Source organism: Osmia bicornis, chromosome 6 (genome assembly GCF_907164935.1).
Source record: "Osmia bicornis bicornis chromosome 6, iOsmBic2.1, whole genome shotgun sequence".
NCBI classification, from domain to species: domain Eukaryota; kingdom Metazoa; phylum Arthropoda; class Insecta; order Hymenoptera; family Megachilidae; genus Osmia; species Osmia bicornis.
In genome coordinates this window covers 3,029,194-3,054,428 of record NC_060221.1, presented here as the reverse complement: position 1 = coordinate 3,054,428, position 25,235 = coordinate 3,029,194, and the positions used below count along the sequence as shown (strand labels likewise).

At 35.5% G+C, this 25,235-nt stretch overlaps 3 protein-coding genes across 6 annotated transcripts; 1 reads left to right on the top strand and 2 right to left on the bottom strand.

Annotated features, from left to right (window-relative positions):
- Positions 1–126: 126 nt before the first annotated feature.
- Positions 127–3,256, bottom strand: LOC114879905 (protein downstream neighbor of son homolog). 2 transcript variants are annotated; one of them, XM_029195306.2, is made up of 6 exons: positions 1,981–3,256; positions 1,564–1,892; positions 1,275–1,501; positions 1,004–1,207; positions 745–931; positions 127–667 (listed from the first exon to the last, which is right to left on the bottom strand). In XM_029195306.2, exons 1-6 carry the CDS (start codon positions 2,571–2,573, stop codon positions 492–494), a joined length of 1,716 nt encoding a protein of 571 aa, XP_029051139.1. In that variant the 5' UTR covers positions 2,574–3,256; the 3' UTR covers positions 127–491. The 2 variants fall into 2 exon arrangements, with proteins under 2 accessions (XP_029051139.1, XP_029051140.1); XM_029195307.2 differs by having other exon boundaries at positions 127–664.
- A 247-nt stretch (positions 3,257–3,503) lies between these two features.
- On the bottom strand, positions 3,504–14,274 carry LOC114879899 (leucine-rich repeat-containing G-protein coupled receptor 6-like). Of its 2 annotated transcripts, none has more exons than XM_029195290.2 (9): positions 14,121–14,274; positions 7,755–8,110; positions 6,977–7,308; positions 6,223–6,806; positions 5,798–6,140; positions 5,370–5,735; positions 5,115–5,288; positions 4,829–5,045; positions 3,504–4,751 (listed from the first exon to the last, which is right to left on the bottom strand). In XM_029195290.2, exons 2-9 carry the CDS (start codon positions 8,103–8,105, stop codon positions 4,341–4,343), a joined length of 2,778 nt encoding a protein of 925 aa, XP_029051123.1. In that variant the 5' UTR covers positions 8,106–8,110; positions 14,121–14,274; the 3' UTR covers positions 3,504–4,340. The 2 variants fall into 2 exon arrangements, with proteins under 2 accessions (XP_029051123.1, XP_029051124.1); XM_029195291.2 differs by having other exon boundaries at positions 7,872–8,110; positions 14,121–14,273.
- Positions 14,275–14,469: 195 nt separating this feature from the next.
- LOC114879902 (ATP-dependent RNA helicase bel) lies at positions 14,470–25,022 on the top strand. 2 transcript variants are annotated; one of them, XM_029195299.2, is made up of 11 exons: positions 14,470–14,601; positions 14,733–14,830; positions 14,899–15,008; positions 15,086–16,097; positions 16,703–16,784; positions 16,902–17,608; positions 17,690–18,153; positions 18,239–18,543; positions 18,638–18,937; positions 19,019–19,282; positions 19,359–25,022. In XM_029195299.2, exons 4-11 carry the CDS (start codon positions 16,053–16,055, stop codon positions 19,448–19,450), a joined length of 2,259 nt encoding a protein of 752 aa, XP_029051132.2. In that variant the 5' UTR covers positions 14,470–14,601; positions 14,733–14,830; positions 14,899–15,008; positions 15,086–16,052; the 3' UTR covers positions 19,451–25,022. The 2 variants fall into 2 exon arrangements, with proteins under 2 accessions (XP_029051132.2, XP_046142204.1); XM_046286248.1 differs by having other exon boundaries at positions 14,470–14,663.
- Positions 25,023–25,235: the final 213 nt, after the last annotated feature.

Below are 25,235 nucleotides of genomic sequence, written 5' to 3'. Positions count from 1 at the left end.
CCGCGAACCCCACCTTCATCACTCAATAATTTGAAAATTTCTCTGTAATCAATTATTTTTTCATATATAATTCTCACGCGTCTTATTTCGCGAGAAATTATACAAAATATGATTAAAGAGAAATTATACTTTCAAGGGTCATTTTCTTTTATTATTATACAATTTTAGTACAAGTATCAAATAGTATAAAATATTTCTTGACAGATATTCAATCGTTATCATGGTTTTATACGAAGAGCGGATTTTAGTAATGGATTTTAAAATAAAATTATTACTATATTACTATCTATCTATATCACAAATTGATAACAGTGAGAAAACTATTATTATTGTAGTACAGTGATAATAGTTCATTTTAATCGTATTGTCGTTAATATTTAAAAAAAAATTATGCCATAAATTATATCGTCACAATATTCACATTCATTCATAAAAAGTAATGATTATTAAATTAATTAAAATCCTATTAATATAATTATTAAAATTATTCGTCAAGACCATGTATATAAATTGTTTGAAAATTTAATACTTTCTACGGGCTGAATGTGCATTGGGTCGGGACTACAAAAGTGTTTTAATAATTCATCACTAAATCCACAATCAGTCAAATTTTCTTTTCCGAAAACATTTTGCGGCATTTTTGATTCGCTTTCCGATTCCGCTTCTTCTGTGAAAATATAAAAATTTAATATTTATTATTGCTATGTAAATAACGATAACTGTACGAAAAATGAAATGATTTACCAAGTCCATGTTTAGCTGCTGAAAATGCAGTTGTTGCATTTAATTGCGCACAACTTGCAGTGTATTGTTCTAACTGGCTAGATTTCATTAAAGAACAAAGGGAGGGTAATACATGTGGCAAAAGAGGCCCCTTGAGTTCCAAAGAAAAATATCTTTCATTCTCGACGCGAACTTTACTTTCTTTAACCTTTAAGGAATAAGAATCTGCTGATTTTTATTTTATCAAATACTCTAAACTTATATCAAAAAAATATTTTACCTTAATGGATTTTAATGTGGCCCCATGAAAAGCTACCGGTGCTAAAAGAGTTGGAGGCACTCCTGCCAAAGAGCCAGTTATTGTAATAGCAGATTTACAATTAATTAGAAAATTGAATAAAGCCTGTGCTTCTACCCCTTTCACAAAAATGAGAGAGTGGTTCAGGTTGTCTACTTCACTTTCTTTCTCCATTGCCATTCTTACCTACAATAAAATCGAATAAATTGAAATAATATGATAGAAGAAAATTACCCGAGAATTAGAGAATTACCTTGGAGTTATTAATTTTACGAATTTCAGAATTTTCTACCCCTAAACTCTGTAACCATTCATCTTGTGGTTCATCTTCATCATCATCGTCATTAAAATTTTGTTTTTCTGTATTGTTCACTACTGTTGTAGCACTTGATTGACTCAACTCTGATGTTACACAACCTGAATCAGCTCCATCCGAGTATCGTTTCAAATCTTTCCTCAGAGGCATTGTATATTTAATTTCTATAGAAAAAAATATGTTTAAATTTGTGACTGTTCTCGTCGTATACTTCAATTTGTTATACCTTCTTGTTTTAAAAATTGTCGAAAGCCACGCGTTGTAGGCGTTAAAAACGCATGTGCTTCAGAAATTCCACAAATTCCAGCAGCACGAAATAGTGCAGTGAAATTATTTGCACAGACATAGAAATATGGACATTGTCGTGCTCGTAATAAATGAAAAAGTGATCTAAAACTTTCACTCCATTCTTTGTAGAGAGCTTCCTTGATAGGTAGATTGTTTACTATTGTTAAATTGCTTGTTAAATTAGCACTCACTTTGCCAGCAGAGCGAGGAAATAATTCTAGCCATGGTAGAGAAGGATGCTGCCATACCAAGCAACACCTATGCAACCTGTTTGAATTTATATACAATCAATAATAAGATGGTAATCAACAGTAGTTCTACTTAACTAAAATTTTTGTATAATTATAACAATCACCTTGCATTTGGACTGGTATCTAAGGTTGAATCCTTTTCACCAATGTCTAAACACCTTACAAAACCAGTTGTACCTGAAGCTTCTTCGCTAGTTTTTAATTTGCAATTCCATGGAAATGGTTTTGGAGACATGAATCTCATTTTAGTCTTTAAAGTCCAATCTATTGGAATATATTTTTCACCTTTTTGTGATTCTGTATCTACAATGTTCTTGTAAGTTTGTAATTTTGAAAGTGCATTGCTAAATGTTAAAGAATAATCGAGCGTGGAATGTTCTACTTTGTTCAATTTTGGTGGTTCAATATGCAATAATTCAAATAATGTATTATCATTACTAGTTTCTAAATCTGGAGGTGTAATATTTATCTTTTTATTTGGTTCATCCTTAGCAAAAGGATTTTTACGTTTTTGAGCTGTATATTGATTCAAGTTATCATTAGATCTATTAGATTTCTCTGTGGAGTCATTTTGACTAACTCTTATGTTATTTATGCGTGCTTGAAGTGCACGTTTTTTCACTTTCAAGCGATGCAACTGCATTACTTGATCAGGTCTCTTCCATTCTGATGTTTGTACTTTTTCTGGACCCTCCATTGATAAATTTAAAGTTTCACCATGCTATCATATAAAAAGTATGTAGAACATTCAATACCATACAATTTACAAACATAACACTAATGTTCGCTATACATAATATAACTGTTTCAACTTTTTATAGCTATAAATTAAAAAAAAAAACTTATTTTTAAAGCACAGCATACAACTGTAGTATACGTTAGGGTTCTATATATTTTACATTTCCATACACGTAGATAGCTGGTACGGAATAGTGATATAACAAAATATACACACTCGATTAATTAAAATTTTAATATCAGTTTATTAGAATCATTGATTAAATAATTTCTTCGTAAACAAAACATACACAGCTGATTCTAGACTATGTATGCGGTCGACAGGATGAGCTTTCAATTCGAAGCACTCTCTCCCTTCCTGTCTTTCTCATCCGGCATGACAACTCACACACATTCAATTCAAACTCCGTGACTTGTGTGACAAATATGTATGAAAACTCACACATGCATACACGAATGTGGGGGGTATTAATAGTGAATAAAAATAACATTAATATTTTCTTCTGATCGTAGAATTTATTACCTTAAACGGCAACACTTTTCACATTTTTAATCAAAATCGTGTATACAGTACTGGCTTCTTTTATAGAAGTTTCTTTTATTTCATCAATTTCATTGATGAATTTCGGATGTGCCAGTGCAAAAAAGAGTACTGCTATCACCATCTAGCGACAAACGGAGCAGTGAAGGAAAAGAAAATTGCCCTTTTTTTTTTTATAAAAGATACGTTAATTTTCAATTCTTGCCACCAAGAGTGCTGTGATATAATACCAGTCCAATTGGTATAGCAGAATGTAACACAAATGATAAAAGTACTCCCCAGTATGAGACAAAAAAACAAATATTGAAAAAGGAATATTAGTTGTAGGGATGAATAACAAATACTGAATTACTTTTTGTAATTAAAGATTTATTTAAACGTATACATTATTTACAGCATGTAGCATAATGTAAAGTACACAATAATGTACTACTTATACTACGAGAGATTAGTTTACTTAGTACTATGCACAATACCTAAACGTAAATTGTATATGAATTCCATGGCTTGAACGAGTGTGGCACATGACGTTACTTTTACTGTAATTAACAATTACGAGTCTTATAGTTTCTATATATTACTGTGACTTGCCCTTTTAAAACCCTGTCTTTAATTTTTCACCCTCATTTATTCTTTTCAATTCTCCTTGTAAATAATATTTTATTTATGATCCAATACTACATTCCTACTACAATTAATACAGAATACTAGATATTATTAATATCTATAAGTATTAAACACATTGTACTTATGTAATATTAATTACATGTACAGATAAAATTAATTATTGATTTATTTCAATTTTCAAGCGAAACTGATAGAAGAAAATACTGATAAAATTCCGTAAAAAATTTATCGATTTCCATATTCACCCTCAAAATATTATCAAATATTGTTTTAACCCTAAAGGTAAAAAAATATACAAAGCACTCCAAAAAATGTGCTCTCACGATCCTTTAATTTTTTTTCCATCAGCTACATTTAAATGTATTTGTTGGTCATTATACTTACTACTTGTGTTTAAATATTTCTTACTTCCATACCATTATAAAAAGCCTATAAACTCCATCAATTTTTTGCATAAAATACGTTCTATTTCTTTATAAATTTTTGTATCTCTCTTAAAATATTGTCAAAACTGAATTACATAGGCTGTCAAATAATTAGTTGCATTTATAATAAATTTTAAACACTTTCTGGTACGATCTTGTCGTAGTGGAATGTACTACTGGAATAAAAGCTTCCTCTTTTCGGTACGTGCGGTGTAGTGATTTCTTCTTGCAGAGGTTTGTAAACTAAACCGCAATTTTTGTTATCTATCAAACCTTGTCGAAGGATCATCGGTGGTCTAATGACGGGGCCATGACCTCGTCGTTTCGCCAAATAAATTGCAACATGCACTGTTAACAGCACCATTAACAACGTTGTAATGATTATGGTGGCTATAGCCCAAACATCGGTAGTAGAATACCAAGGACGATATTCCGTATCTTCTGCGGGAACGAAATCTTCATATTCTTGATCTTGAGTGGTCCATGCTTTTTCAACTTCTTCGTTCGGTTTTAATCCATGATCAACGTGCATTTTAACTAAATCCTATTACAAAATTTTATGACCATTTTCACATCATACCTTCATAAATAAGAAAATATTAACAGTTTGTTTGTACTTACATCATCATTTTCAAAATTGTTCCTTAATAATGTATCAGAGTATTCTGCCGTATCAAGTCCTTCAACGATGATCTTCACTTTCTTTTCCTTACGTGGCACTGGTCTTTCTGGTGGCCCATCATTAATACCATCGCAAACTATCTTCGCTAAATCGGTCCATTGACTGATACCATCAGAATCTTGGTAATTATCATCGTTACCATAATTACTAATATATCTGTAAATTACAAGAGATTTAAAAAAATACAACTACCTATATATTCGATAAGCAAAACTCAATTCGTACCTCGAGGTTTCGACTGGTGTTACACCATGATCGGTAAGCCATTGTACAGCCTCATTAAATTCGACGTCACAATCAAGAGGATTATGCGCTAAATCTAAGCTAACGATCTTCGGTGTTGCTTTTAATTCTTCCACGGTAATTCGACGTAGAAGGTTTTCGCGAACTGACAGAGATCTAAATATACAACATAACGTTATTTCCCATATTCTTCTGAAATGATATATTGTTTGTATAGCTTTGTTTCATTTTATGTACCTTAGACTAGTCAGTGGAACTCTAGCTTCGCTCCAAACTCTCTCCAAAGCGCATCTGCTCACGTCGAGTTTAGTAAGACCTGGAGCTACCAGGAATGGTGTCACTTGTAACGTAACCAAAGGATTACCCGCAAGGCTGATTTTAGTCAAACTAATAGCACCGCGGAACATATTGTTATCCAAAGATTTGATAATATTATCGGATAGATCAAGAATTCTCAAAGATAAAAGACGACTTAAAAGACCGTTTGGCAAGCCAGTTAAACGATTTCTGGACAGATTCAACCGTGTTATTGCTGGCATAGCATTAAAGGTTGTTTCTTCAAGGAAGTACAAGCCGCAATTTGCACAGTCAAATCGGGATACGCTGCAACAGACATTCAAGTATATATTTTATGTATTTTTTAAAATTATTAATTCAATAAATACCTGTAAGAATTGTACTCAAGACCAACAGTCTTGAAGACTGGTAAGGTCTTTAATTCAGGGTTGTCGCTCATCAATAATTCTTGTAACCTTGAATTAGTTCTCAGATGATGTTCCGACCAGGAAGTTAACTTGTTATTACTAACATCGAGATGAGTAAGTTGATCGAGATTATCGAAAGCGTGTTGATGAATTCTTTTAAGACCATTCGAATTAATTATCAATTGGTCCAATAAAGGAACATCCATAAGGTCATCTTTTCCTATTATTTTGATTTTGTTATTAGATGCATCTAATACTCTCAATTTTTTCATTTTTATGGTGCTCAGAGTTTGCAAATTATTTCCTGAAAATGAAACATATCTCTATTTAAAATATCCATAAAATATAAATGTATCAGGTAAATCGTGTAATTAACATCATCTTACCAGCAACTTTAAATGTTTGAATTCCGCTATTGTATAATAGATCAACAGGAATTTCATTTAGCAAATTATTTGAAAAATCTACTTCCATGAGCGATTCCAACGTGTTGAAAGCTGAGCTATCAATTTCTTTCAATTTGTTTCCTTTCAAAATTATGTAAGTAAGGCTTGGCATCCTTGAAAATGCTGTGCGTTTCAGTTTGGTTAGACCATTATACGAGAAATCTAACTCGGTAATCGACGGAGCATCGAACAGTCCATGTTTCGATAATTTAGCATCTTGCGTATGTTTCAATGGATTTCCAGAGATGGCAAGCAGAGATAGCTGTTTGTTACTGTGGAAAGTATTCGGATGAATCTCTTGGAGGTCGTTGCGTGTTAAATTTACACAGAATAAATATGGTATATCGTCGAAAGCCGTTTGATTCAATTCGACTATTCTTGTGTCGGTGATTGTAATGGATTCCAATTGTTGAAGACCTCGCGATGCAAATGCGTGAGGGCCGAGATAAATTTGCCCGGCATTTTCTATACGCAAATGAACGATACCAGTGCCAAAGGATTGCTCATCCACAAGTTTGGTGCATCTGAACAAAAAAAATAAAAAGATTATAACACAAATTTGATATGCGCAACCTAATAATTATAGTTATATAGTATAATAATAACGAGTTGCGGATATCAACGTTGCGTTTATCTTGCGTTACAATAAAGGAAACAAATTATATAATGTTATCAGGAAAAGCCAAGCACGTACGTTGCAGTCGTTGCAGCTGCATATTCTCCAGCACATCTGCAGTAATCAGGACACTGCGTCATTACTTGTTCGTCGTCCTCGGGCTCGTCGTCGTTCTCTTCGTCGTCTTCGTCATCGTCGTCATATTCATCGTCACCCTCGTCTTCTTCGTTTTCACTCAAATCGCCCTCGTAAGGTGTATCTTCACCTTCGAACAATTTGTTCGTAGCACTGTCCTTCGTCGTAGTAATAAAATCGGCTTTTGTGGCTGGCAACTTTGTTGTCGTCACCGGTTCCGACGGCCTGATCCTTTTAGCTTCCGCTTTAAGCGTTTGTGCAACTTCATCTTGCATCTACAATTACATTTTTAAGAAATAACGGTACTGTTCATTTGTTTGTATCAAACGAACTCGAATTTGAAACTTCAATGTTGCAATTGGGTTTAACACTTTTTTTAAGCGACAAATTTCATCACAATTGTAGACATTTTACATATCACATTACAATGTACAAATATTGGTGATTGCGCTAATAATGAAGCAAATGAACATACGGCTACACAAAAGGACGATGGTAGAAATTGGCCATTTTTCGACCTCCAATGTCAATGAAAACTTATTACAAAATATGTTCTTAGAGACTTTCATGAATTGAAAATGTAAAAAATGAAAATTTTTAAATTTCGTCGTCGCAAAACGACCTTCTTTATCCATAGAAACGTATCTTACAAAAAGTTTTTGTTAATAGAAGAGATACTTCGATCGATTTCTTCCATTATCCTTTAAACAACAACCATCACCTTAGCATTAGAAGTTTCTTCGTCCAAGGTATTAATTTCTTGCAACAGCATATTCTTAGGACTTAAAAGGGATTTCATAAGCAGAATATCGTCATCCGATTTCGATTTTGATGTTACCCTTTCATCGATAGGAGTTTTATTCGATTGTACACTTGCTGGTGAAATTCCAGTAGTATACGGCCCCTTCGTCGCCGAAGAACTTGATGAGATCTTCGACGATTCTGTGCTTACGTCCACATTATTATCTTTTTGAACCGTAAACGCCTGTGTAGCAGACGTTGCAGTAGAAGTAGTCAGGGACAGCGCTTCGCACAAGAAGGTTATTAGTAGCAGCGCTACTAGAACCTTCATTGTTCCTGTAAAAAGAAAATCATTTTCAGCTAAAGACATAGTAGCATTAAAAGTTTTATAGTTATTCTGTACGCATAGCTAAGTGACCGCGATCACGACCGGTTTAAGAAGCGAAAGTGCAGCCATCTATACTACAAAGACAACTGCCATCGTGTAACTGATCCCAGAGAAGCCCCTGTGTCTTCTCGATCCTTCCGGACCTCGTATCTAGATCTTTGATTTTCAATCGTCTACTGTTTCGTACACAAATTTAATCCTGTACGCTTGTATTAAACAAAAGCTGTTACGATCGTAAGATAATGTTTGTTGCTCATGTATAAAAATAGCCGAGAATTTTCGAACATTCATATGGAAGTCGTGTTTGTGACATTGAAATCGCTCCTTCTCGAAGATACGCGAGGGCGTATGTAGTCACAGCAAGATCCAAAATTGGTCATGGTTCAAAGGAACGTGATTTTGTACATGGGAGTGTACTATTCGACATATTGTTTGCTAAATAAATAACATTTACTACCTTGATACATAAAAATGTACAGTGGTAAGTTTTTGTAAAGATGGAAGTGAATACCTTTGGTCCCACATTAAGGGCGCCGTCAAATTATCAACGCGTTATTAACATTTTCTTTTGCAATGTAATATAATTTCTACGAAATTAAATACATTATCATGATGACACTTAATAAGTTGATCTCCGATAAAAATGAATGAAATCATACAAATGATACTTCAACAACATTGTACGATTACTTGATACGTGACTTCTTAAATGGATTATCACGTTTTGTTGATCATGATTAATTAATATCGAAGATCGTTTTATTTCTGACAATTAAAAATCATTCAAGATTATAATTGAGGAACTGATATATTTCTGGAACAATATTCAATGGAATGCAAATAAATGAAATTAAAATAGTTCAACTGAATATAATACAGAATATAGTATAGTTAACGGTATAAAGTATAGCATTGGATTACATTCATCTGCTCAAATGACAGAGTGATCTTATTTCTTACTACGCAAACAAATGTTTCTCTTTGTCAGAAGTTAAATTGTAGATTTCTATAAAAATTTTCAGACTCCTTGGTCTGAATTCCTTGAAAACCCGGGAATATCACCGATAGATGTATAAATCTGCTCGGTATACTAAAGATAGCAATCTTTCCTCATCTTGAAAGGTAAAATCCAAAGGAAATCGGCACCGAGGAAAATCCATTTTCCTTGTATCGACAGACGCGCTAGGTATGCCTGTTTGAACAGCAAATAGCTGAAGCCATCGCGGATAGAATGCAGTTTAAGAGAACCGGACACTGAAGCGACCAGGTATGCGTGTGAATACCGCTTGAAGAGGTGGAAGGTGGGTTTAAGTCGTAGGGTGCACGAGTGCCAGTTGGGCCTCTTTGTTCGACTCTCGAAAAATCTGGTCGGTTAAAGCCAGGTAGAATTACCTGTCCCCGACCATAACGCAGGTGGTCCCTTCTGCTTTTCCATTCCAATTTCGTTGGCATAGACCCGTAAAGAAAAGGGGCCACCGGCTGGTCAGTTTCAGGAAGAATCTGTAAATCTTAGGGATTGGCATTTTTAGCCCACCTACGTGGCCGACGATAAATCCAAAATGGATTGACGTCAAGATAAATGTATCAAGAAATGCTTGTTTCTTTTTTCTTTTTTTAAAGTGTAACTATTTATCGAGAGAACAATGATTATTTTCTTTATCGGGAATATAAAGATACCTTTGACAAATAAAATGGTGATTATTATCAATCGTTTGGTTAACGCGCGCTTGGTAAGAATCTCGCGAGATTTCGAACGGAAGGCAAAGATCATTGTGATGAATTATTTCTTCCCAAGCAAGACAACATTCCATCCCGTAGAAAACATTCATTCCGTCAGCGTGAGTTGGATGGTTAAATAAAGCGCCGTCTTCAACAAGGACTGTCGAGGCATTTTCCAACTTGGAATCATGTATCGAATCGATTGAATCCTAAGCAAGACCGTTAGGTGATTTATTGTGAAATCAACCGGCTCGAATGACACTATGTACCAAGAAATATTACTGGTTCAACATAACACTATCATAACGCGATGGCCGCAATCTGGTATATCGATAACAGAGTAAAAGCAACGATTTCGTAAGGGTGTGTTTATTGTTTCAAATTACCTACAACTTAATAGAATATCACTCTTCTTACTGATTAATTAACTTATCCGATATATTTAAATAAACCTTAAATATATTTATTATACTTCGAATGCGGGCTGTTTTTCTTTAATTCTGACTTACGTGGCTAATTCTGGTAATCAAGATAGCGGTACTTATACTGATTAAGAATCTATTTGACTTTCTTGGTTCACACGAATGTGCGAGCTGAAATCATTTCCGCCAGTGAAATTATCTCTTTTGGAAGATGTAACGTTACAGAAACAATTTAAAAAATTATTTTCTATATTCTGCAAGTTGTTGCAAAATTGCATGAAATCCTCATGTTTATCGCTTTTTAATTCTGTTATAGATAAATAACTAAGTATCGAGACGCTCTTGTATCGAGCCCAATCATTAACTCCCTCTTTTCGAACGATCTTGCTGCTCTTGTTCTGTCGCGTAAACGTTTCTGCATCGTAATTAACACTTATGCAACGCATCACTGTTGCATTCGTAATTAATAACAAGGCGCGCTACAGGTATTAAATGGTCAACCTTATTCAGGTTCATCGTTCCACATGGTCATTCGGAATAATTAATAAACAGCGGGATGAATGAAAGGGCGCATTGATGAAATTTCACTTATCACTGATGACATTTATGAAAATAATTCATTTTTAAAATTCGCTCTTCTGATAGTACTTTTTTAAATTTGAAATTAAGTTGAATATCCCTATGATGCTATTATAGGGTTGATGTTATGATATTTATATCTAAATGCGCTTAATTAGTCTGCGATTGTCTCCGTCTCGCGCAAAGATAATGCAACGTCGAGTGTTTCGTTTAACCCTTCCGCCAAGTACACCGTTACCTTTGTTTTATCACAGAACAGGTTTTTTTACCGCCTTGTCTTATCTGCGAGTTTTATCACGCACGTACTGATAACATATTCGTTTTATCTGAAACTACGCCATTACTCTTTGAAGTCTTTGTATTTTGTGTTTGGTAATTTGCACTTTCCTGCATGCTCTTTATGATATATTAAACACAATCCTGCGTACCACTTAAAGTGTTACTTAAACAATTTTCTACTCTCTCTTATGATTTTATAGAGATTAGAATATCAAATTAGTAAACCCAAACCAGTATCGCAAAATAATTCATTAATAGATTATTACAATCTCAAAATGATCCCTTTAATAGTTCTCAACTAATTTCAATTTTTTTTATTCCTTTTTTTAAACTTTGTTTTGTGTCAATAATCTTTCAGAACTTGATGATACAATCGAAGGAAGAATATTATGAAAAAGTTATATCACATGGCGCCCAAGAGTGATAAGAACTCGCAATGCTTTAGTTGAAATTTTTTTATTTCACCTTATACTGACATTCATAAATCCCTGATTAGATTTCACCCGTATTCTATTTTTAACAAACATAAACTATTTAGCTTAAAAATCGTTGACCTCAAAACGTTTTTATTTCCTATGTAATATCTAATTTTAACTTGATATTTTTCGTAGGTCCGAGCCACGACTTATCCAGCTACGTTGCTCGAGGATTAACGCAAATGTTCCCTTATATATCACCTTACTCTGATGTCTATAAAAGCAGAGTACAATGAAACTATTCCTTAAAGAACATTACAAGTATATTAAAAGAAAAATGTGTCAACCGGCAGTTGGGACATTAATTTTCTTAGAAGCAGACGTTGCTAGGAATTACAGGGTAAAAATCGACCCTCTGTCTTGTACGTATAAGTACTCTTTTATCTCCTGCTATTATTCACCGATGAATAATAAGGCATGAACTTTGAAATATACTTGGTATTAAAAAAAATAATTCCATTTTCCTCAATTGAGAGAAGTATCGTGTTTGCAGCTCAAAGAAAAAGCAAAAGGAGGGGAAAAAAAGAAGATAATCGAGGCATCTGGCGAACCGGCTCTTCCACTCGGTACTTATTCATTCAGGGAGCAGGAACGATCGTTTCTGATCTCGACAGAAAGTATCAGAACAAGATTGAAATTACCAAGCATTGAATAGCCTGTTTTTTAGATCCTTCGGTTCATATCGACGCATCTATCATTCATTATACATTAATTCCGTAAGATAGTAAGTGCAAAGAAGGTACAATAATATGTTTTTCCATATTTTGTCAGGAAAACCCCGCAGACAAGATCTCTGGACTTCACAGAAAATATTTGCTTACAATAACTCGGCCTGAATAGAGTTCCAGTTTTTCTCGGTTAAAAATAATTTTCTAAATGTACCTTGACCTTTGATTTCAGATAAATTACTGAAAGGATGCGAAATACATATTGCACCGTTCTGGAAAAATATTCGGACTAACATCGTTCGGTGTTAAACGTACAAGAGAAAAATGTATTGACCATTGTTATTAGAGAAGTAAACATTCCAACGCCATTATTACACTGGAGGCGTTATGCGATAAGGTGGCTGGCGACAGCTGACTATGGAAAGGTGGTATGCGCAGTGTTTAATTGCCATTTCTTTCAATTTCAAATGCGATTCCGAAATTTCACCGTCTCATTGTACCGTTATTATACAGGTACAGAAGAAAACTCTTCGACAAAGTTCCTAGACTTTCTTGTACTTAGGGTAATACACAAACCAAAATGTAGGTTTTTTAAAAAATTTTTGAACGATTCTAAGTGGAAATAAAAACGCCTCTTGTCACGAGTGTTTCAGAAGCGCGCTCAATAGATCTGTTTTCTCGATTGGATTAACTCGGACTGTCAGGCCGCTTTTAAATCGTTCTCTCTGGTGTCTCATACACTATCGCTGAACGCGAGGATGTGTGCGAGTGTGTGGCTATAATGTGGCGACAGCATGGTGCGTTGCTTACGTAAAAACATTTTTGCTTTGTATTAATATTAATGTCGCTATACGATCGCTTCACATTCTCGGAATCAACTATTTTTTATTTTCATGCGTTTATTTATAGAAATTTTTCAATTTGAAAAACTTAGAACGGCTTGATAAGACAAAAGCTTTTAAGCCGTCTCGGATGTTCGATATAAAATATGCTACCTTGTTTTCTACGGTTCTTATCGGCTACATTATTTCGTAGTTGGTCGGCGCCAACGAGGACGCAAAAGCACGAGCTAATCTGTCGCCCCTGATATGCGTGCAAAGGTATGCAACAACGATCGCATATTTCTGCGAAATAATGATTTTGATTATTCTCTCAAGCTGAAATATCGCACAAGTGTTGCGTGTTATTTCACTCCTAAAATATAACTGTAATAATAAACTACCGCTATTTTGTCACTTATACGTATTAAAACTCGCGAACTCATTTACTCGTCCTTCGATTACGTTTTTGCACGCACGATTAACTTCCAATGAATTTACGTAAGATGAAACAAAAAAGGAGGAAAAATCTGACACAATTATATTGCTAATAAACAAAGATTTGTTACAGCTTAATTATAAAGTATAAATATGAACTTAAAATTAAGAACGATTTAAAAAGAGGAACCAGTGCACGGTGGTACACTTTCTAAATAGTTCCACTCCAATCCCACTGTAAAATTGTTTAAATGCATAAAGAATAATGATTTCTGCATATTTGTTCTTCGAACATGGCAGAAATACACACACTGCCGTCATGTGACCTTAATCGTGAAATACACCTAAGGCAGTCCCTGCTAGAAATAGGATTATTCAAGAAGAAACAGGTTACGCGGCTAAAAAAAATAAGTCTACCGCGAGGTGTCTTCGAAGATCAACGAAAATTTGTTAGTTTGCCACCGTGAAAGGTATCTCCGATGAAGAGCCATTTTATCAAGGAAATGGTCATCGAGTTCGCTTCAGCGATAATAAGAGTTAACGGATCTAGATTGCTCACCTGCTTTCGTTTCCGCTGCTGGATATTCTTCGTCGATTGGCAGTCTATTTTGCGGATTGGCAATCTAACGCGCGCGAACGATGCACTAGATGCGTAAAAAGCAGCGTCGAAAACTGACACTATAGAAGCCGTCGTTTTCCTGCTTACATTGAACGAATTTCTGAACTACGTAATCTGTTGCACTCGAGCCAGGGAACATTGGAAGTGGGGATATACCCGGGGCCCTACCAAGCTGTAGCCGCCCATTGGCTGGTTGGTCCCTGATGCCACAGCCGCAGCTAGCTGTCCAGGTAAAAGTTCAGATAACAGGTAATCGTTGTTCTGCCATCTGGCGAAGCAGAAACTAATCTGACAACTTTCCTGTTGATGCCTCGATTATTTGCCAAAGATTTCTAGAACAATTGCGTTGATAGTTAAAAGAAACCGATACTAAAACAATTATTTTTATCGAGTAATTTTACAATCTAGGATAAACATCTTGGTACGTGTTTTTAGTGAGAATTCCTCTCGGATATTTGTTTAAATAATAATGACACAAACGAGGTAAAAAAGTAATGCAGTATGCTTCAATATCGATACCAGATGATAAGCTGTCTTTTATTTCATTTTGAGAATATCAGTGAAGCTCAAAAACGGGAGGATGTTGGATCCTGGAAGTGGAGGAACCTGTGGATGTTGAGGAGGGAGCCAAGTCAATGTTTTAAAAGATGGTAACTTTTTATTTTGAGGATATAGGAGATTGATGTCACAGAAAAGATTGTTTTTCGTTCGATTTTAGATGGTAGATTAGAAAGTGGAGGATTTTGGATGCTAGAGGAGGGAGAGTCTTTGGATGTTCTGGAGAGACCAAAGTGTTAAGAGACAATTCATACAGTCAATATTCTGAGGGTGATAATTTTTTATTTTAAGAACGTTCTATCAACAAATTGATGCCAAATTGAAGGCTGTCTTTTGTTCTATTTCAGGAAAGCCAGAGAAGCTCGGAAAATGGAGGACTTTGGATGCTGGAAGAGATAGAATCGTTAAAAGACACGTTTTTATTTACCTTTTTCTTTTAATTATCAACCAGCGCGATCCATCGGTCGTTTAGCCTGACGTAGTTTCTAAAATCATTGTTCTAAATTGCAGGGTGCGCAACAGAGCAGTCGACAAAGATGAGATTTTTACCGGCGTCGGTATTTCAGATCGTGAAATATGAACTCCTACAAGGTGTTGGTCTTATGATATTTCGTTTATGGTTGAACTAAATAGGTTCTTGTCTATGCTAAAGATGTACATACCACAAAAAAGGTAGATCCCCAAGTTTTGAAAGAGTTAGCCGCTTGGTGCAGCACTTGTCCGGAGACAACGAATTCTCGAGCATGAGGCACTCTCATTTCTTCTTTGGTTGAACAATTTACTCTGAAATATGGATATTATCAATATCGCGAGCAAGCGTACCAACAAACAGTAAATTGAAAAAGTAACACGAAGGTGTTCATGAACTTTGTTACAATATTATGCGTAAACTCTAAATTCATCTAAAAATTTGATACTTCAGAGTAATAAGAATGACAAACGGTCAGAAAATTATCCAACAGTGTGTGCTCCTTTAGTTTTCCTAATTTCCGGCGGATATTAGTCGACAGCCATCTTGCTAGCAATATTTCGGCGCTCGGCCATTTTTGTTGCGTCGACGTCAAGTGTGGCCAGAGGCCTTTCATAGTAGCCAGTCTTCGAATTTCCTTTGTATCGAAGTAACGACAGGCAGGAACTGTAATTTTAACTGTTTCACATAGTCGACAAGTTTCGTTTGTAGATCAGCAAGGAACGAAAAGAGAGAAAGAAGGAGTTGAACAATTGAAATTTTTTGCTTTGTGGTTGTCTAGGCGAGAAACAGCTAAAAAGCTTCTGAGGCAGAGCCACGAAAAATACGTACCGAGGCGGAGTAATATGAGTAATGCAGCCAACCAGAATGGATCAGGTCTAGAGCAGCAGGTAAAAAGAAGATTAAAAGCTTCATGTATTTCTGACAACGGTAGTTTCGAACCACGTCTTCTCTTTTTATCCGTTTTACCTAAATCATTTATTACTTATTACCATTATCGAGATCGGACCTCGTATAATCAATTTTCAAGAGCACATAAGCTGTATTTTATAACCTATACTTTTGCGAGTCATTTAATCCAGTATCTTTTCTAAAATCAAAAAATTTTATAGACCAGGTCATCGTTAGGTTCGTTTGTGACGTACAGCTTTGTAATGGCGGCAACCAATTCCGGGAACAGCATACCTCGTGCCATGACGTATTCGCGTATTATTTTTTTTATCATGTTCAAATTCTTATCGTTAAACGAAATACATGCGACACGTGTATTTTTTATACCCTCTTCCATTAATAATAAATTTAGCGCATATTTTCATCTTCTTAAATTACAACTTAATACTCATGATTTTTTCATCTCTGAACAGTGTATCGTATATTTCGTAACACGATGTTTCTATCTTTTATTTAAACGTAAATGATCGTGGGCATATACGATTGTGATTGCAATATGCATACAAATAGCAATGATTTCAAAAATTTGCATTTTATGTTTTAGTTAGCTGGTCTGGACTTGCAGGGCTCCCGCCAACCAAGTGGGGGTCGCTACGTACCACCGCACCTGCGAAACAAATCTGGAAGTCAGTATTAAACTATGAAATATCTTTAGTAGCCGTTGAAAAAAATTTATCCTTTACTTTGATTATGTATAGTTACGACCGTATCGAACAGGTAAAATCAAAAAAAATTGTTTGTAGGTAACGCACCTTCGGGCGGAGAACATCTTTCTTCTTCCAACTCAAGACCATATTCTGACCGGGAGAGAGGTGGAGAGCGTGATCGCGAAAGGGAGAGAGAAAGAGATCGTGATCGTGGAAGAGGAAGTGGTGTTGGTACTGGTGGCGGTAGCAGCGGCGGTCCTGGTGCCGGAGGTGGAGGTGGAGGTGGAGGTGGAGGCGCAGGCGGAAGCGGTGGCGGCGGTGGCGTTGGCGTTGGCGGCGGCGGCGGCGGCGGCGGCGGCGCAGGTGGAGGTCCTGGTGGTGGTTCAGGATATAGAGACGGCCGAACTTCCCGCGATGTCGACTTCGGAAATTTTGGAAACTTTGGTGGACGCAGTAGACGTAACCCTGCCCAAGAGAATGGAAGAGATTTTAGATACCCGAATTCCGATCGTGAACGGGATCGCCCGGTTAGCTCCGGAAATGATCGTTGGCAAGAACCTAGAAACGAGCGCTGGCAAGACACTAGAAACGATCACAGAATGGGGAGTAGCAGTGGTAGATGGAAGGACGACAGAGAAGGAGGCAGAAGAAACTCTGAAATTGATTGGACAATTCCCACTTCCAGAGATGAACGACTGGAGGTGGAACTATTTGGTACTGGGAATACTGGCATTAACTTTAGTAAATATGAGGATATCCCAGTTGAGGCTACTGGAGATAACATACCTCCTCACATCACATCTGTAAGTTATAAAAAATATTCGGGTAAATTATACTTAATAACGTCGTACACAACATTATTCACAACTTATTTCTTTTTGCAGTTTGACGAAGTTAAGCTGACAGAGATAATAAAAAATAGCATTACTCTGGCTGGTTATGATAAACCTACACCAGTACAGAAATACGCGATACCGATTATTATCGGGCGCCGTGATGTTATGGCCTGTGCCCAAACAGGGTCTGGTAAAACAGCGGCCTTTTTAGTGCCAATATTGAATCAGATTTATGAAAGCGGGCCGCGTCCACCTCCAGTCAATTCTGGCAAGCGTAAACAATATCCATTAGGTCTAGTATTAGCACCTACAAGAGAGCTTGCCACACAAATATATGACGAAGCACGGAAATTTGCGTATAGATCACGTATGCGTCCTGCTGTTGTCTATGGTGGTTCAAACATTGGTGATCAAATGCGAGAATTAGATCGTGGCTGCCATCTTCTTGTAGCAACACCCGGACGTCTCGGTGATATGTTGGGACGCGGTAAAATTGGGTTACATAATTGCCGGTGTGTATCGCATTTTTACAGCCGATACATGGTTAATTATTTGAAATATCTAATCCAAGTAAAATACTGAATTTCTCTTCCTTAGATTCTTAGTTTTGGATGAAGCAGATCGTATGTTGGACATGGGTTTCGAACCACAGATCAGACGTATAGTTCAACAAGACACTATGCCACCCACCGGTGAAAGACAAACGCTCATGTTTTCAGCTACGTTCCCAAAAGAAATACAAATGCTTGCAAGAGATTTCTTGAGTAATTATATCTTTTTAGCTGTGGGCCGTGTCGGCTCGACTTCTGAAAACATTACTCAAAAAATTGTATGGGTGGAAGAACAAGACAAGCGTTCTTACTTGCTTGATCTTCTTCAAGCCAGTAACTTCGCAGATCCTAGTAAGTTGCAGAAGTTCAAATGAATATACGATATAAAATGTATCCCGTGGTACAATGCGCATAGGTATATAAACACGATCGCTTGAAATTTCAGCGTCTGAATCGTTAACATTAGTGTTTGTGGAAACAAAGAAAGGTGCAGATATGTTAGAAGAATACTTACATCAGATGGGCTACCCGGTAACTAGCATTCATGGTGATCGAACACAGCGCGAACGAGAAGACGCCTTGCGTCGTTTCCGTGCTGGTAAAGCGCCAATACTCGTTGCGACTGCCGTAGCTGCTCGTGGACTTGATATTCCACATGTGAAACATGTGATAAACTTTGATTTACCAGGAGATGTGGAAGAATATGTCCACCGAATTGGTCGTACTGGTCGTATGGGAAATTTAGGTTTGTTTCCATTCATATTTCTTCTGTATATTTTTATTCATATTTTATATAATGGTAATATATTTTCATTTACATAAATAGGTCTGGCAACGTCATTTTTCAATAATAAAAATTCTAACTTGGTACGCGATTTGGTATCTCTTCTAATCGAAGCCAATCAAGAAATTCCACATTGGCTGGATGAAATGTTCTCTGAAGCAAGATACACTGGAGGTGGATCTCGTCGAGCTGGTGGTAGTACTAAAAGCCGATTTAGTGGCGGATTCGGTGCAAGAGATTATCGTCAGAACTCTAGTTCTGGATCAGCTCGCAATGGTTCCTCCGGTCGGCCCGGTGGTTATGGAGGTTGGTATAGATTTATTATTTGGGTACGAACGATTTTAATCAAATATTTACACATGTGAATTGCTTTCTTCTCTAGGAGGTTATGGAAATTATGGAAATAATTATAATTCATCGTACAACTCTAGTAACAACATTAGCAGTAACGATCCTGATTGGTGGGGCAAGTAAATCGTCATCACCACCACCACCTTTATTTCCACTTTTACTACTATACACATAAATTCAAATATATGTAAGAAAGACACGTACGACATACACATGGTGTAACAACACGCACGTACTTGCGCGCGTATACACAACAAAAGACAAACAATTATCACGTATAAACACATCACGTTCTCTAACTGCCTGTGCACTACAATTTTCAAACTAAAAAACAAACAAGTAATTGTGTTTATTCAATTCCATAAATACTTTTTATTCGTGTGTGACGAAACACAATTGACAAATCCGAAGTGCAATTCCAGTGTTTAACATCGACGAAAAAAAATCGGAATGACATGTAAAATAATGATCTCACTTTGATGGGAAACCCGAGAGACAGTCAGGATTTGTCAGGTACTAGATAAAACGATATAAGATCCATCCAAAGTTTCGTTGCCGTGCGTGTTGAAATAACACAAGTAGTATAATCACTAATGAATCAAGTCGAGCAATCGTTAATGTCTAGATAGGACATATAACGACATGATACATAGTAGGTGGAGAAACTTAGTGAAATTTTTTAGAACTCCTGTCGAGACTATGAAGCTTTATTGCGGCTTCATTATTTAAATTTTTGAAGGACGTGGTGGGCGTATCTTCGAGAATTATGGCGTCTAGAATCGAGTAATCGTAGAGCTTTAAATGCACAAGTGCTTTATTATTCTTGCCTGAATGGCCAGTAACTTGTGTAGTTTGATTTAAATTAATGGCGCCGTTTTTTCTTTTTTTCTTATTTTTATTTTTTCTTTTTTTTTTTTTGTAATACATATATATATATATATACACATACATATAACATATTTGACTAGGCGCCCCGGATACGCCATATCGCCATCGCCATAGTTTTTCGTGACAATTCCTGTTTTAAATTTACTATAGTCCAGCGACGAATGGTACTTTGTTGTTTTGCCGTCCCCAGACACAGACGACATTGCGCCGGCAATATCATGGTTTAATCGACTAAAAAAACCTTGTAAAAGTTTCCAGTAGTCGAGAGCTTTGATATTAAGAGAAGGACAACACAGGCTGCGTCTTAGGATACTTTTAGAAATCTCGTTTATACAATATTTCTGTCACGTCCTCTTAACAATAAGTACGTTTTCAAAGTCGAATTGCTGTATACTTATTGCTTGTGTGTGTGTGTAACACTTTAATTCAAAGAATTATTTTATTTAAAACTTTGATCATTGTATTTAGAGTAGGCTGGAACGTTTTCAGCGAGTATCAGGTATGGTGGTGTACCTGAATTTTAATGTACTCTAAGTAGAATTTCTAAACGTAACAAAGACGTTGTCCTGTAACAATGGTATGGTGCGTTATAAAAACATACAAAAAAACCTTAAGATTGCAATACTTGGATGCGAGTGCTCGAGAACGAAAGCTTACATTTTAGAAACGGGTTAAACAAACAAAACAAAAAAAAAAATACGGTTGCAGTTACAGAGGGGAACTTCAAAAAAGAAGAGCAACAATACATACACCATTAGTTGGCTCAACTTTTCAAGGGAGGACATAAAGAAAATACTATTACAAAAAAGCAAGCCCTTTGAAAATAAGGAAGCATTAAGGACGCACTCATATTTTATAACTGTAATTTATCAGTACGATAACGCTACATATATAAATATATGTGCGTGTGTATATATATATATCTCTGTACGTATATATATACATACACACTACGTAATATTCGTAAATACATAAACATTAAAATAATTGATAAACGACTGTGATATCGAACGATCTTGTGACATTCAATTTCCATTGCGAATTGATTAATGAACAATTTAATGAAATACAAATGTTAAATGTATGAATTAATCGGTATTGAATGTCAGGAATGCATCAAGCTCAGTTTGTTTGAGCCGGGAACGGGAATATTAAAAGTCGTTAAAGTAAATAACATCTAAACAAATAACGTGGCTGTTGTCCGATCGGGGAGGGCTGAACGCTAGCTCTTACACAGTCCTGAAAAACACGTTTTTTGGGGCATTGTTTCTACTTAAATGGAAAACAAAAAAAAAAGAAGTTAAATAAATAAATAAAATAAATAAATGCGCATTAAACGATAGACGATAACGACAAAACGCGTCATTACTGGTTGATGATGTTGGTAGGGCTTTATAGAATGTCGATATCTTTTTGTGCAAAGAAAGAAAAGTAACGAAAAGAATATAAAAGAAAAACAAAACAAAAAAAAAAAATAATGAAACGGAAAAGAAAATGAAAAAACGTCGGATTCTTACCTAATCTATGCGAGAAAAAGTACAAATTCAACTTTTTGCGTGACAACTGACAGGATTTTTACACATGTCATAACTTATACCTGTTATATTAATAGATTTATAGTGCAATCGCGTGCGTGAATCGTATGCCGTGTGACCGTGGACCAAGGGTGTGAATGACTTCCGTACCCCTAACGAGGGAGGGAGAATAATTAATTTCAACTAGAACTTTCAAATAGTGTTACGAATAATAATTGTTGGCTTCCGACTATATATGGTGCGTGTGATTTCAAATTCTAATATGATTTTATCGTCGAGTCCGTTTGTCCACTCGGAGGCCCTGCCAAGAACATTACAAACAAAAACCTACAACGAAAAGTGATCGACCACTTTTTCGTTATATAATATAGTGTACAATTTTTACTTACGGCACAATTTAATTGTTCAGTTTGAACCTTAGTCTGTTAAGAGAATAGTAGGATCATTGCCGTAATACTACTACTACTACTACCGCTACTAGTGCTACTACTACTACTACTACTATTACTACTACTACTACTAGTACCACTCTTATTTGTTAATATTCATCTTTTTTTTTTTTGAACAATGTATCTCCGTATCGATTTCCCTAGGTGGTACTATATACGGTATGCGCAAAGTTGCGTTGCGTTATTTTATTATAATAGAAGAAAAACAAAGAATTAGGTGACTTTTGGACACTATTATCCTGAATTTTAATTTTTCTTTTTTCTCTCCTTCGTTACTTTTTTTTTTTTTTTAATCCACGGAAATCGGTCGTTACTTTTCTGCTGGTGTAATTACAATTTAATCAAATCTATTTTGGAAAACCGACGAAATTCCGGATTCTACTGTCCAATCGTTTACTCAGGCAACGAATACATATGACGCGTCGGTGTAAGTTATTAGTATCTTTGTGCAGTTGGAAGTAAATACGTTCATTTACGAGTAACGTGGTGGACAGAGATTATGCGGTTAACGTCAACTATACGCGAAAGTATTTTCATACTTATTTCTTCTCTCCTAGTTATAAATATTTTTATACGCAACAGTGTTGATTGACAAACAATCGCGATATCATTGATTCCATATTCTTTTTTTTTTTTAACGATCTTAGCTATATCGTATTCATTTCATATGTAATATATATAAAAAGAAAAAAAAAAATGAAAATTGACAAATATTTTTGTGCGATCGTCAGATGTCCACCGTTTCGTAATTGAGATGTACACACGTGTAAATTCTTCGAGTACGTGGTATTATGATTTAGAGCGTAATTAGCAACTTTAGACGAATTAAAGAAAGGAAAAATGAAAAAACGATGTTATATTAAACGACACTATTTATTAAGTATTTATTTTTTACGTTTAATTCTCGAAGAAGATGTCGATTAAAAAAGGGACAGTCGTATATTTGTACTGTATCAACTACCTTTTTTTAACGTTATGTTTAGTCCTCTAATGTATATCGGACGAGCAGCCTTAGGAAACATTTATGGATCTACTCAGAGAGTGAAATGATTAGACAAAGATGAATTAAAAGTGTAGTGCGAAGAAACGAGAGAAGAGGGGCTACGAATAGTAAATCATTGCATATTGTGTAAAAAAAAGAAACTGAAAAAAAAAAGGAACAAAGGTGTTTGACTGTGACTGCAATCATTATTAAGAATGAGAATGCGCAATTACAAAGCACACATACGGGAAAGAGAGTGAGAGAGAAAGAAAGGATGAAAAAAGCATTGTAAGCCATATTTATTTTATGTAAGCACGCGACAAGTGTGTCAGAAGAAAGTCTTACTTAGGCAGGCGAGGATGCCGCCGAATACGATTATCATCGCGTGCAGTAGACGATAATTTCTTTTTTTTTTTTCTTTTAATTCCTTACGTCTTGTTCACATTTGAAACATTTTGTTTACGAACGGTGTTGTTCGCGTTGCTTTTGGTAAAAGACAGACAAATTTGTATGCGCTTATTGTATGGACCTACCTTGAGCAACGTTCCGTTTAACCCTTTAGCTACGAGCAAAAACGTTCGCTGTTATGAGCTATGTAATTCATTGTAAGTTAATGTAAAGTAATATTATTTAGACGAAAGGAAATTGTAAATGAATAACAAAAAAACAAGCGGTGACGATGATCCATGCAGCTTCTATAGTGTCTTTTCGTCCGAGGAAACCGCTTAAAAGGGAAGCCACTATAATGGTGTAGTAGTAGCTGAAGGGTTAAGGTGAAAAGGATAAAGTTAATACTCAGAGAAAAAAGAAAACGAATAACAACAAAGCATTGAAGCATTGAATAATCGTATGTACGAGATGTGAATGTGTCTGTGTATGTATGTGTGGGAGAGACAGGGAGAAACAGAGGATGGGCACGAAACGGGAGGGTAAGAGCATACGCGTAGGCTGACAAAATTGGAGGGATGGCAAAAAAAGAAAAAATGTCTTCGAAAACTTTTATGAATGTTATTTCATCGAAGAAGCGTCGCTTGTCGTCGAATCGAGAACGCAGACAAAGGATGTATTTATAAAGAAAAAAAATGGAAAAAGCAAATTTTCTGAAGGAAGCATGTCTCGCTTCTAGGCACGAGTCTCGATGGCTGTGTTTTACTTTTTCCGCGGCGAATGACGCTCGTCGTCGTGTATCATCCACTTGTGTAACTCTAATGATACTGCTATATTATCTTACTTCACTGAGATGGCGAACAAATGGCAAAAGAAAAAAATTATAAAGAAACAAAAAGTATGAAAGAGGAAAGAAATGGAACGGTGAACGTACCATTCTGTCGGTCTCTTAATTAATAATTGCACATTTACACGCTACATTAGGTGAACCAAGGAAAATACGCGAGAAGTAGGAACAAAATTTCGCAAAACAACTGTACGTCGTACGGCTACTGAAAGAATCAATAAAAATAAAGTGTCTGAAATTTCAAAAGGGAAGAAGTCAACTTAAAAACCCTATAAAGTGTATAATACATATACATATATATATATATATATATACATACATAATATGTATACACTTTGTCGTTCATTAGCAATAAGTTACGAATTGCATTAAGGGGAACATATATGCATCCTTGTGCTTAGATAAAAAGCAAAACATGTGTGTTCTGTGAAGAATGATGTAGAGTGTCAATATTGTTACAAATACCTCATAAGAGACGATGGATCACGTATATTATTTAAATGTTCATTTATTCATTTTAGTGATTCATTCGTTTATTTATAGTATTATGCAAAGTGACAGGAGAATTCTATAAAATGATACCGTATAATAAAGAAGGAAAAGATTATGCAGTGTTAGAGTCTTCTTTTCACCCAGTATTTTAAATTAAAATACAAAATATTTTACGATACTTCATGATACTATTTTATTTTCTCGTTTTACATACCATAAAATTGCATAATCTTTTGTATTGAACAATTTTTAGACCCGTGAAGTTTCAAAATATGATCTTTTAACAGTTGCTAAGCGAAAATAATTTAATTTGTTCGAAATATCCATA

Excerpts from the sequence above, each read along its gene's own strand:
- LOC114879905 (XM_029195306.2), bottom strand. The coding sequence starts at position 2,573 with ATGGAGGGTCCAGAAAAAGTACAAACATCAGAATGGAAGAGACCTGAT. Across the intron at positions 1,893-1,980 it reads GATACCAGTCCAAATGCAAG|GTTGCATAGGTGTTGCTTGG; the intron begins GTGATTGTTATA and ends AAATTCAAACAG. Across the intron at positions 668-744 it reads AGCAGCTAAACATGGACTTG|AAGAAGCGGAATCGGAAAGC; the intron begins GTAAATCATTTC and ends ATATTTTCACAG.
- LOC114879899 (XM_029195290.2), bottom strand. The coding sequence starts at position 8,105 with ATGAAGGTTCTAGTAGCGCTGCTACTAATAACCTTCTTGTGCGAAGCG. Across the intron at positions 5,289-5,369 it reads GTTCCACTGACTAGTCTAAG|ATCTCTGTCAGTTCGCGAAA; the intron begins GTACATAAAATG and ends TTGTATATTTAG. Across the intron at positions 5,046-5,114 it reads ACACCAGTCGAAACCTCGAG|ATATATTAGTAATTATGGTA; the intron begins GTACGAATTGAG and ends TGTAATTTACAG.
- LOC114879902 (XM_029195299.2), top strand. The coding sequence starts at position 16,053 with ATGAGTAATGCAGCCAACCAGAATGGATCAGGTCTAGAGCAGCAG. Across the intron at positions 18,154-18,238 it reads ATTGGGTTACATAATTGCCG|ATTCTTAGTTTTGGATGAAG; the intron begins GTGTGTATCGCA and ends TCTCTTCCTTAG. Across the intron at positions 18,544-18,637 it reads CAGTAACTTCGCAGATCCTA|CGTCTGAATCGTTAACATTA; the intron begins GTAAGTTGCAGA and ends TTGAAATTTCAG.